At 50.9% G+C, this 10,237-nt stretch overlaps 4 protein-coding genes across 4 annotated transcripts; 3 read left to right on the top strand and 1 right to left on the bottom strand.

Moving 5' to 3' along the window:
* Positions 1 to 1,770: 1,770 nt before the first annotated feature.
* wap (DDB1 and CUL4 associated factor wap) lies at positions 1,771 to 3,416 on the bottom strand. The gene is made up of 4 exons (XM_003746044.1): positions 3,134 to 3,416; positions 2,753 to 2,956; positions 2,097 to 2,618; positions 1,771 to 1,929 (listed from the first exon to the last, which is right to left on the bottom strand). Exons 1-4 carry the CDS (start codon positions 3,260 to 3,262, stop codon positions 1,771 to 1,773), a joined length of 1,014 nt encoding a protein of 337 aa, XP_003746092.1. The 5' UTR covers positions 3,263 to 3,416.
* A 319-nt stretch (positions 3,417 to 3,735) lies between these two features.
* On the top strand, positions 3,736 to 5,035 carry LOC100897351 (zinc finger Ran-binding domain-containing protein 2). Its single transcript, XM_029112257.1, has 4 exons — positions 3,736 to 3,848; positions 3,951 to 4,015; positions 4,444 to 4,709; positions 4,802 to 5,035. The coding sequence occupies exons 1-4, from the start codon at positions 3,736 to 3,738 to the stop codon at positions 5,033 to 5,035; spliced, it is 678 nt and encodes a 225-aa protein (XP_028968090.1).
* A 725-nt stretch (positions 5,036 to 5,760) lies between these two features.
* Positions 5,761 to 9,512, top strand: LOC114828377 (progranulin). The gene is made up of 4 exons (XM_029112265.1): positions 5,761 to 5,844; positions 6,016 to 6,067; positions 6,207 to 6,455; positions 9,295 to 9,512. The coding sequence occupies exons 2-4, from the start codon at positions 6,016 to 6,018 to the stop codon at positions 9,510 to 9,512; spliced, it is 519 nt and encodes a 172-aa protein (XP_028968098.1). The 5' UTR covers positions 5,761 to 5,844.
* On the top strand, positions 8,147 to 8,748 carry LOC100897493 (probable cysteine protease RD21B). Its single transcript, XM_003746124.2, has 2 exons — positions 8,147 to 8,229; positions 8,303 to 8,748. The coding sequence occupies exons 1-2, from the start codon at positions 8,148 to 8,150 to the stop codon at positions 8,590 to 8,592; spliced, it is 372 nt and encodes a 123-aa protein (XP_003746172.1). The 5' UTR covers position 8,147; the 3' UTR covers positions 8,593 to 8,748.
* Positions 9,513 to 10,237: the final 725 nt, after the last annotated feature.

Raw genomic sequence — 10,237 nt, forward strand, 5'->3', positions numbered from 1 at the left:
ATTCCCACAAATGCCTCAAAGACCGATTCTTCCGGATCCTTACGGTTTTCCAAATATTCGAAATTTTCGAAATCCTAGGCCATGTTCCGGCACGAGCTCGAGAAACGGAGTTTTCGCATTTGAGCGATGTGCATGCTCAGGCTGGACTGTCGCAAGCACTCCGGCCGATTTCACGGATGCGTGCAGTATCGAGTAGAGCATACAAGAGCTTCGAAATCATTCGGAACGATCTCGTCTCCTGGTACTAGGTTTTTTTCCAAAATCGGTACTCATCTCTTCTCAGAATCCAGTCCTCGGGAAGGCGGCAGACGGCACGATTGACAAAAGCAAGCAGCGGCTCTGAATTCGCTTCGATTCCGAACAGAAATCGTGAATCTTAAACAGTGGTTGCTTGTCATTGGCTTCGAAAAAGAATCTGTGTTTCCGAACTACACCAGAACAGGACTCGATTCGTCCACATTTGAGAGCATCTAATGAGCTGGGCGATGGAAGAGTCATGTGTGGCGAAAACTACCTCAATCAGTGGACAGCTCCTGTGCATTTCGATGCGGGGATTACGATTAGGAGGAGGAATCATCACCACATGTCGGGAATCCGTGACCGCTCGGCACCTGACTGATGAGATGTCTGAGGGTCTTCCGTCTCGATGCCTCGATAAATCAGGAATCGTGATTTTGACTCACTCAGTTTCTCCCCTCGAAGCCGCTCGGAACAGAATGTCAATCGGGCTCATGTCCGAGACGAGCTCTGTAGTCGTTGCTCTGACACCGGAGTGCTTCTTGCTGGGGATACGGGAATAGGAGCGCGGCGACACCGACGACATGTGCATTCGGGACCATCGCTCTCTTGAATTTGGATATCCCGAGAGAAAATTCCCGTCGCTCCGCCTTCGCTCTAGGACCTCTGAGAAGCTCATTGGTATTCGATTTGTACTGCCCTTCCTTCATTCTTTGCCTTCTCATTTTTTCCTCGGCTCCCAGAAAAAAAGCGCGCTCAAGAGGATGACTCAAGGATCTTCGTCGTATAGATGATTTATTCAAAGTGCATATCGATATTGCATTCAATCTAGACTACACCGGAACAATTTACACTTGCAAAATACTGCTCGACAACGGCCAGATGGCGATTGAGCAGATTCCGAGGGCCACAGATTCTGTGTTACGCAAACTATCAACAGTGAAACGTCGTCCACGGACGCTATGTGGACTCCTGGTTCTCAATTATATATGTGGTTGCATTTATACAATGGCGTCGCCCGAAAAGAAGGTGATTCCTCACGACACCGTCTGGAGCATGATCCGAGCAGCTCGGAGAGCCGTGGATCGTTCGCTCTGGGAAATCCACCCCGAAAGATCCGCCTTGCCATTGCCTCAATCGGACTGTGCTCTCGTCTTTGTCAGATTTTGGCGGCTACACGTTACCTCCTGTCAAGTACTTCGCGTCAAATATTGTCCGCTCCGGATTCCTCCACCGTATTAACGATACAAGATTTTCTGCTCAAAAACACAATCTTTCGATACATCAGGATAGTGAACGGGAATACAATGCCGGCGAATAGATGTTCTAGCTAATCCATCTTCTCCGGGTCGGACGAAGAAGAATCAGCTCGAACTTCCTCGGTAGAGTGTTACGAGTTCAAATAACCATTCATTTGACGGACAGGATCTCAGGGGGTCAGACCTCCCAGCCCCGACCACTATTGTGCTGAATCGGGTGCTGGGTCCGCCTACACTACGAGCTATGCTAACCCATTCGGTACGTTATCTTCGTCTATACTCGAAGTATTTCGAGGCAAGAGTTGTAGCAGATGGCGATCCAATCGGGTTGGGAGGAAGCCCATTGGATTTGATTGATTTCGCCGTCTGCCGAGTACGCTAGAATGGGGTCTTCGATAGCACGCGGCATCTGCTGGATGTCCCAGATCAGGGCCTGAAAGCGAGAACTCAATCAGCGACTATATGATTATTATTGTTATTATAATCGTTATCATTATTGTCAATATTATTATAATATTTTTCCAAAATTGATCCTCGATCCCTGACAAGACGGAGACAAGATGGATTCGGGACTCAATCTAGAAACTCTGCCTGTCCTACCTGGCGATCATCCGCGGCAGTGCAGATGTGGCACGAAGAATGCGGAGCCCAAGCGACACCGTTCACACAAGCCCGATGATTGTTCAGGCGCGCGACAGGGGTGCAAGGGACGCGAACGTCGAGAATGATCACATCGCAAGCGTCCATTGCGAATGTGGCCAAATAATTTGGGTCCTGTTTGTTCCAGGCAAGCCGTAATAACGGGTGATGCTGGTTGTCCTCATATATTATCGTGGAATGCTCCAGATGCCTCAAGTCGAACATCCGCACACTGCTATCGGCTCCAACGGACGCGAACATGTCTCGACCACCGCCAGCTCGACTGAACGCGATGTCGTACACTTCTTTATCGTGCGCAATGAGTTGAGTACGGACGTGTCCGGCAACACGACCTATAACTTGACCCGTCTCGAGGCCCCATATCGTGCAAGTGGTGTCGATCGAGGAAGTTCCGAGAAGGTTGGGATCAACCTCGTTCCAATCGAACGACGTCAAGGGGGCACAGAAGTCGCTATTTTTATTCTGGAAAAGAGACGGAATGGGCTCACGCATTAGTCTCGTCGTCTAAGATTGTCGGCACATACGCGGGCTTCTGAAAGTCGAGCAATTCCGAGAATGAGCGGAATCGTCTCGTTCTTATGCTGATCAAGACTCACATTATTAAGAAGGCACTCGAGGCGAGTCTCTGAATTGGAAACAACTTTCCAAACTCGGAGGTAGTCCCCGCTAGTCGCTAAGAGATCGGGAAACGTTCCTTTCGAATCGGGTATCCACATCAATTTCGTGGTGGGGTACGGATGATCGATGGTGGATAAGGCTTTGAATTCGGAAATCTCCTCATCTAGTGTCACGATTTGAACCTGGGAAGGTGGGAAAAGCTAAGAACGAAATTCGATCTAGGCGGAATCCCGCTCTAAATGGGCTTCCAAATCTCGCTGCAAGAGGGCGAGGGTGATTTCGGCGGCACTCTCGGATAACACATGCCGGTCTCGAGATGTATCTCTCTGCGGGCCCTCGGATGTTTGAGAATGACTTACCTTATTGTTGTATTCCTCGACGAAACTACCGATGGCTAATCTGAATCTTTTATCCTGCCGAACACTCCAATTCATCGAGTACACCGTCCACGGTGCCTCATATTTGTAGATCTCCTTGCGTTTCGCCATTTCGCATCAAGTGAAGAGTTATCCTTCACCCACAGTCTTCAGTGGATAACTGCCCCACTGGGCATACACCGGGGGAGAAATCAGCGCAAAGAATGAGTTCGTCGCTCTCTTTTGACAATTCGAGTAGCTACAGCTACTCGGACACTAGATAAACAAACTCACATCGGTAGTCTACGAAATCAGAACGCAGCTCCGTCCACTGCACCCTTAAAACTCGGATCTCTCGGATTTCGACATCGGACTGGGAATCCACGCAAGTAAAAAGTGAGAGCAGAATCTTCAGATTCTTGCGGAGCCCTCTGACACCTAGAGCGGGGAAGGAGAAATTCGAAACCGGGACAATCCGAAACGACCCCGAATTCCTCATTGAGAGAAGTCGCCGTATGAAAAAGCGAAGCCTGGTTCTTCTGCTCTGCTTCTCCGAGAATTAAAATTACAGAGCGAGCGTCTATGGCCGTCTGCAAGTTCCTCTCATGAGCCGGAGCTCGATCCCGAAGAGAGCGTCGGGAAGTATCGCGACATTAGGGAGCGCCACAATGAGCGGAACTTCGTTCCAGCTCCCGGACTGGGAATGTCCCGACGAGAAGTACGCTGGCCCGAAGGATCCACAATGCTTGGGCCTGGTCGCGGATCTCGGATCGCATGGACCCTTATTGCCTGCCGGTAGCTAAAAGCCTCCGTGTTTCAGATGCAGGAACGTGAATTTCGGGAAAAGGACCGCGTGCAATCGCTGCGGCATCGCGCGACCCAGAGGTAACTTGCTATGGCGTCTGCTGTAGATTTGGGTGGGCCAGTCTCTCGAACGGAAGATCGACAGCTCCCGACGGAAGGGAGCTGATGACTGATCAACCGGTCACCGATCAAGTTGTTCCGGGTTCCCTGGGGGTTGCCCCTCGCGGCGTCGGAGCCGGATATCGAAAAAAAACGCTCGGCCGACGTCAGCTACCGCACGATTTTCGCGCGCGATCGAAGCGGGGCCTGAGGAGGATATACGTGCTCTCCATATAGGCGATTCGGCTTGCTCCCGCGTGAACTTGCGTGGGAAATCGACATGAGCGGGATTATTCCGATTCCCGGGGGCTTCGATTGCAGTCCGGTCCATAGACCGCGAGGAGGACTTTCTTTGAGCGATGGCCGGAATCGAGGAGAGAATTCGGTTGACGTTCTCCAATCCGTTTCAGAACATTTCGTGAACGCCACGAAAAAGCTCGGACACGAAATCGGCAAGCAAGCGGCCGACAAGAGCAATGGACTGTTTTCTGCCGATGATTGGCAATGCGGTAAATGTGGGAATGTCAACTGGGCGCGTAGAAACAACTGCAATATGTGCGGTGCTCCGAAGGTCGGTGAAGTGGAACGCCGGACCGGCTTGGGGGGAGGATACAATGAACGTGAGAGTGTCGAATATAAGGAACGCAGAGAACACTCCGACGACGAATACGATGACGTGAGTTCGCTGCGAGCCGCGTTGGCGAGAAAATTTCGTAGTAGAATCCGAATTTCCGGGGAAACGAGACGCTCATCAAATTCTCCTTGCAGTTTGGCAGAAGGAAGCGGCGGAAAGCTAGTGACACGCGCGAGAAATCCGACTCTAGGGAAGCGTCAAGCTCATCGTCTTCACGTGGACGACGCGACAGGTCGAGATCTCCGATTCCCTCGAGAAGAGATCGTGATTACAAACCAATAGAGAAGCAATATAACGATGAAGAGGAGGATGACGAAGAAGACGATGACGACGATGCCGACTTGTCTAAGTATGATTTGCTCGCCTAAGGAGGGAAATAGTCGATGATGATTTTTTGATTGCTCGTCCGGCAGAGATACATGTTACATTTCCGACTATCTTCCTGATTCAGTTCCCCTGTATAATAGACTGTATAAATTACGAACTTGTGCTCGAGCTCGAGGAGAATCTTCCCCTCGGCTCAGAGGGAAAATAAACGCGCACTGGCTCAAAACTCAAAACTCAAATACCGTCTTCTCAATCCTGTGGACAAAGAATTCTCCTCGGCTCATCGCTCACGGGAATAAACATCATCGTTGTCCAAATTCTTCCATTCCAGAGCACGGGAGAGGTGGAAATCGTGTCAGACGAAGATCTCGGGTGTGATCCTAGGGTTTTTTATTTTTCATGTCAAGCGAAGATCTCTAGCCAGTCCATTCGTCTCTTTAGACTAAAGAGTCTACGGGGGTCTACCGTCGATGCCGTCGAAGCGATGCCGGCTTCTCGTCGGGGAGAGAAGACGCTCAACCTCCGAACAGATCGTTGAACCAGCATCGGAATGATCCTGAACTCAGAACATTGCTCTTTCGTGTTAGCATGGATTGATGCATTCCGTCGCGGCTGCGAATACGAGCCTCGATTGCTCCACACGAAACCTAAACAGAGCGACCAGATGAGAACAAGAAGAATGTGACTCGCCATGTTCACGGAAGACGACGCTGATTGGGAGGGCAGTGGCGATCGACCCTCCTCGCTGCGAGACCGCCTCGAATCAACAAAAGAAAAAACAGGTCGGAGCGAGCAATCTTCAACGAGCAAGAGGTATCTCCGCTACGTGCCGACGTCTCGTGTTCGGAAGGTAAGGATGACGGTTCACGTTGGTCTAGGAGTTCCTGCTCGGTAACCCATCCTTACCGCGGTTCATATTCCATTCCGCGGGCTCCGGCCATCCACGTGAATTAACTCTCTATACAAACACGCGGAGTAAACGCTCGTCTTTCCCGAGGCTACCAGCGCGGCTTTTTTCCAGATGCATTCGTTGTCCCTCGTCGTGCTAGTTTGTGCGTGCAGCTTAGCAACAGGTGAGAGCATTGGCGGAGTATAACAGGAGACGCAGACGGGGCGGCGATGACAGCAATGAGTCCCGAGAGTCTCCACGGAGGAGAAGCGAAAAAGTGTTGCCTGTATTCATTGTTGAGTTCACGACATCGATTCTTCCAGCCACAACTTGCCCGGATAATAGTCATTGTGACGATTCTCAGACATGTTGCCCCACGGGAAATGATCATTATGGGTGCTGTCCCTACGTCGATGCTACTTGCTGCGCCGATAAGTTGCACTGCTGCCCACCGATGTTCGTGTGTCACGTATCGTCATCAACGTGTCGCCTAGGAAAGATATCCTTGCCGTGGGCTGCGCGAGACAAAGGCGTCCACCCAAAATCGGAAAATCGCCATTCGAGTCGAAAAGGTGTTTAAGGTACACATTCGGATGTGGAATAAATCGTAATGTGATTGATGCGCTCCCTCGATAGGTGCTCCTCAGTATGCTCGTCTCCGTCGGATTATTCCGGGAACGGTCTCTCGGCCTAAAAGAGCGGGGGATACGGGAACAGCATTCGGGGAAGGGGATCGATAGCCACGTTCCTCGAGCGTCATCTGCTGCGCGGATACGGACTGTGCGAGCCAAGAGACTTTCATACTCCGATGCGGAGACAAGTCCGAAACAATCGTACCGTTGCTCCCAAGCAAGTAGGCAGGCTTGACTACGCCGAGGAGAGCAAACCCGAGGCAAGACAACCGTCTCTGAGATGCGCATGATTCACACATCCGTCTTTGCTAAGCGCAAGTCTAGGTTCAAAGAAGCTCCGAGAGGGTATGGCTTCCGCTGATTGTGAGTACAGGAGAGACCTATCTCGAATGGAAGAGATCCGACACTGATAAACTAAGCCTCGGTCAAATGAAACGGAGGGTTTCGAATGGCGCGGATAGAACATTCGGACGTATTCAGGTCTGGACGCTCGATCCCGAGAATAATTCAGACTCGAGAGAGTTCGGAATAGAAGAGTCGAGCTCAGGGATCCGCTCCCATGTGTGACCTGCTTCTTGCGGCGAAATAATATTCCGTTCCGGTGGGAGTGACTCGATGGAGCCGGCTGACATGAGAGAACCGTGCGATGGACCCGAACGCGCGAGAAATATCACGTTTCATTCGAGGCACGGGTGATAATCTCTTTGCAGGACCGATATGTCGGTCTACTCCGAATTCTGACTCTTATCTCCTCTGCGATGAAAATAGAATTCAGAAAGAATCCTGGATACGTATACGTCTCGTGATAAATCGATACCTAAGTGAACCAGAATTCCCAACATAAAATATTGCTATCAAGATTCGGATGAGTTCCCCGGGCGGAGCGAGGGAAACCCGTCGAGGGCACTACGGCCTTGCTGAGCACTGAGATCACGAGACAGAGTGAGATCGAGTCGAGAAGTCTGAGTGGAAATTGGCAATCGTCGCTACGAGCCCCTATCCGTCTCACGCCCCCCCCTCCCTGCACCCGACGACGGACGCTCCTCTCGATCAGTGTATAGACCTGAACCGACGGGAGAGAATGGGAATCGATACAGTTTTCGGTGAACGCTCAGCTAAAGTTCTGAGAGGAAATAAATTCATGAGGAACACGATCCTGCCGATCACGTTCCGCCATTAAATTTCTGATAAATTGGATCGACCGTAAGATAGACGTGACAGGAAGCAGACTTCCAGGAAGCAACTCCGGGAGCGTTCGCGGCGGTCACTGCGTCGGCGATCATTCCACAATTTAGCCTTAACATCTTCGGTGGGGCTCCGCAATCGTGCACGCGCACCAAAGTTCAGAGGACCAATGATCATCCTTCGATCCTTCCGGCGGAGCGTAACCCTATCGGGATCGCTGCCTCGACTTCACTGAAATCTGCGACCCCGCGTTCGCGGCCGGGAATGGTTCCAGTTCATCACCGAAATCCCTGAGAGAAGAGATTCCGTGCCGCTGAGACATTGAGTGAATTCTGCGATCTTGGAAGATTCGTTTGTAGGTCAATTTTGTTTAGAGCCAGGATCACGTTCGACAGCGCTGAGAATATTTCCCCGGTCGACTGAGCACGCATTCAGTCGAGCATCGATATGAAGAGTTCCCGAGTTTTGATCGTTCTTCTGCTCTTTACGAGCGAGTTGAGCCTTTCTGTGAATTCGAAAAAATCTCCAGGTGAGTTTCGCGATTTTCTCAGCGAGTTCTCCTGTGGCCTAGGTTCTGGTCGCAATGAACGGCTCTGTTGCAGGGAAGGAGAGCGTTATCAACTATAAGTACGGCAAGAGGCGCTATCATGCTCTGGTATGCGATGAATCGCAAACGCTTTGCGCGGATCGTAAAGGAAGGTACAGGTGTTGTGGGACTGAAGAGGCTTCGTGCTGCGAGGGTGGGGAATCCTGCTGTCCGAAAGATTATTATTGTAGTTTCAAGACTAAATCTTGCTGTAAAATGCCGACTGCCTTCGTCCTGCGGAAGACGGAAGTAACACCCGATTGTTCCATGAACTGGATGAAGACGAAAATTCCCAAGAAAGAATGACAGCGACGGAACCAGCGTCCTCGGCTCACTCTGCCCGAAAGAGACGGCGACCAATCAGTGCTGCCGGCATTCGATGCGAAACGCGCCCAGCATCCCTGACACGTCGAGGACGATGGAACCTCCCTCAGCTCCAATCGGAGAAATCAGCGTCACGTGTTTCGTCGACAAGCGCTAAGGATTTTCCTTGAGAAGTTGTGTCCGTACCAAAATGCGTAATTGCCCCACCAAGTGTCGTTCGAGTGGGTCATTACAGGAATAAATACAATGCTTCATATGTCGCGAACGAACGGTTCTTTTATTACGATCCATTACGGCTTCGCCCCGAATCGTATTACGTCGTCATGTGTCCTTCGCTCCGAAAGAATTGACGAATGAGAGGAGGTAGCCGAAATCATGATCAGTCTTGCCTACGAAAGCACAGTCAAAGACTTCCCGCACTGGTACGACTACACTCGCGGACCTTGCGTAAGGGTTCATGCCGAGGACCATAAGCAGGACCTGGTCAAGCGAGAGTCATCGCACCATGAATGTCGCTTATGCTTGCGCGGTTCTCATATTATTGGTTGGTGTAGTGCTCTTTGCAGAAGGTGAGTGGTTCCGCGAAGATGAAGAATGAGATGTCTCAAGAAATCACCCGGAAACCCTTTTCGGCTAGAGAGTGTCGCGGAAGGTACCTATAACAGTTCTACTGCTTGATTCAAGGTGCCGTCCAGTGCCCGGACAGTAGTCATTGTAAGTCCGGAGAGACCTGCTGCAGAATTCCCGGTGGCAAACACAAATGCTGTCCATTCCCTAACGCAACGTGCTGCCCAGACAACGGACACTGCTGTCCCATGGGGCATTCGTGCGACCTCCATACCATGACCTGCTATTTGGCCGAGGCAGCTGCCGCAGGAACAGTGAAATTGCGTAAAACGTAACCTGTACGTCCGAAGGGAACCCCACGTCTCATAGGCGCGCATCAGGTCGTCGGTGAAGAATGTTGTGTTCGAGTGTCGATATTCACGCTTACAGCGTACTTGGCGGTCTTCAGATTCGAGCATGCGTCTGGGGTGCAGCTGTGCTCCGTTGAGCACGATGACGATACAATGTTCTGGCTAAATCTGCAATCAGAGATTCGCCGACTTTTTCTTCACCATATTTTGCTAATCCTGCCATGTATAGATATCATCATAGGTCTCCGCTCCGCAATTTTCCATCCATTGGTGCTACTTGTGTTGTGTACCATCCTCAAATATTCTTGGTGCATAGATGTTCCGATGGATCCTTTGGTATCGCGGAACCGAGCTGGAGCGCTGAGCAATTTCTACATGAATAAAGTTGATCCGTAAACGCACTGATGAAGTTGTTCGTTGTGCTCCCCGCACAGGTTCCGAATGATCCCCCGTCGGTTTCTTCTCCAGATCATAAATTCCCCGGCGCATAGATCACTGAATTCCTACCCCTCTCCGGATCCCATTCACGATGACGACTCACCACGGGGCTATTCAAGGCACAATGAGATGAACTCACGATTGCTCGTTCCCGCTTCCGAAATTCTAAGATGAAGCTGTTGGCATGGATTTCTGGATGGATCCCGCAACAGTCGTCCGATAATAGCGAACGAAGATTGGAAACCGATCCGAAGACCTTCGACAGATGTCTC

This window comes from Galendromus occidentalis, unplaced genomic scaffold, assembly GCF_000255335.2.
Source record: "Galendromus occidentalis unplaced genomic scaffold, Mocc_1.1 scf7180000077488, whole genome shotgun sequence".
Taxonomy (NCBI): domain Eukaryota; kingdom Metazoa; phylum Arthropoda; class Arachnida; order Mesostigmata; family Phytoseiidae; genus Galendromus; species Galendromus occidentalis.

What these genes read in the sequence shown, in the direction of transcription:
- wap (XM_003746044.1), bottom strand. Translation starts at nt 3,262, where the DNA reads ATGGCGAAACGCAAGGAGATCTACAAATATGAGGCACCGTGGACGGTG. An exon ending in TCGAGGAATACAACAATAAG is followed by an intron (nt 2,957 to 3,133) that starts GTAAGTCATTCT and finishes CCACCTTCCCAG; the next exon opens with GTTCAAATCGTGACACTAGA. An exon ending in TCGAGTGCCTTCTTAATAAT is followed by an intron (nt 2,619 to 2,752) that starts GTGAGTCTTGAT and finishes TCTCTTTTCCAG; the next exon opens with AATAAAAATAGCGACTTCTG.
- LOC100897351 (XM_029112257.1), top strand. Translation starts at nt 3,736, where the DNA reads ATGAGCCGGAGCTCGATCCCGAAGAGAGCGTCGGGAAGTATCGCGACA. An exon ending in TGGGAATGTCCCGACGAGAA is followed by an intron (nt 3,849 to 3,950) that starts GTACGCTGGCCC and finishes TCCGTGTTTCAG; the next exon opens with ATGCAGGAACGTGAATTTCG. An exon ending in CCGACGACGAATACGATGAC is followed by an intron (nt 4,710 to 4,801) that starts GTGAGTTCGCTG and finishes TTCTCCTTGCAG; the next exon opens with TTTGGCAGAAGGAAGCGGCG.
- LOC114828377 (XM_029112265.1), top strand. Translation starts at nt 6,016, where the DNA reads ATGCATTCGTTGTCCCTCGTCGTGCTAGTTTGTGCGTGCAGCTTAGCA. An exon ending in TGCGTGCAGCTTAGCAACAG is followed by an intron (nt 6,068 to 6,206) that starts GTGAGAGCATTG and finishes CGATTCTTCCAG; the next exon opens with CCACAACTTGCCCGGATAAT. An exon ending in TCGCCATTCGAGTCGAAAAG is followed by an intron (nt 6,456 to 9,294) that starts GTGTTTAAGGTA and finishes GCTTGATTCAAG; the next exon opens with GTGCCGTCCAGTGCCCGGAC.
- LOC100897493 (XM_003746124.2), top strand. Translation starts at nt 8,148, where the DNA reads ATGAAGAGTTCCCGAGTTTTGATCGTTCTTCTGCTCTTTACGAGCGAG. An exon ending in GAATTCGAAAAAATCTCCAG is followed by an intron (nt 8,230 to 8,302) that starts GTGAGTTTCGCG and finishes GCTCTGTTGCAG; the next exon opens with GGAAGGAGAGCGTTATCAAC.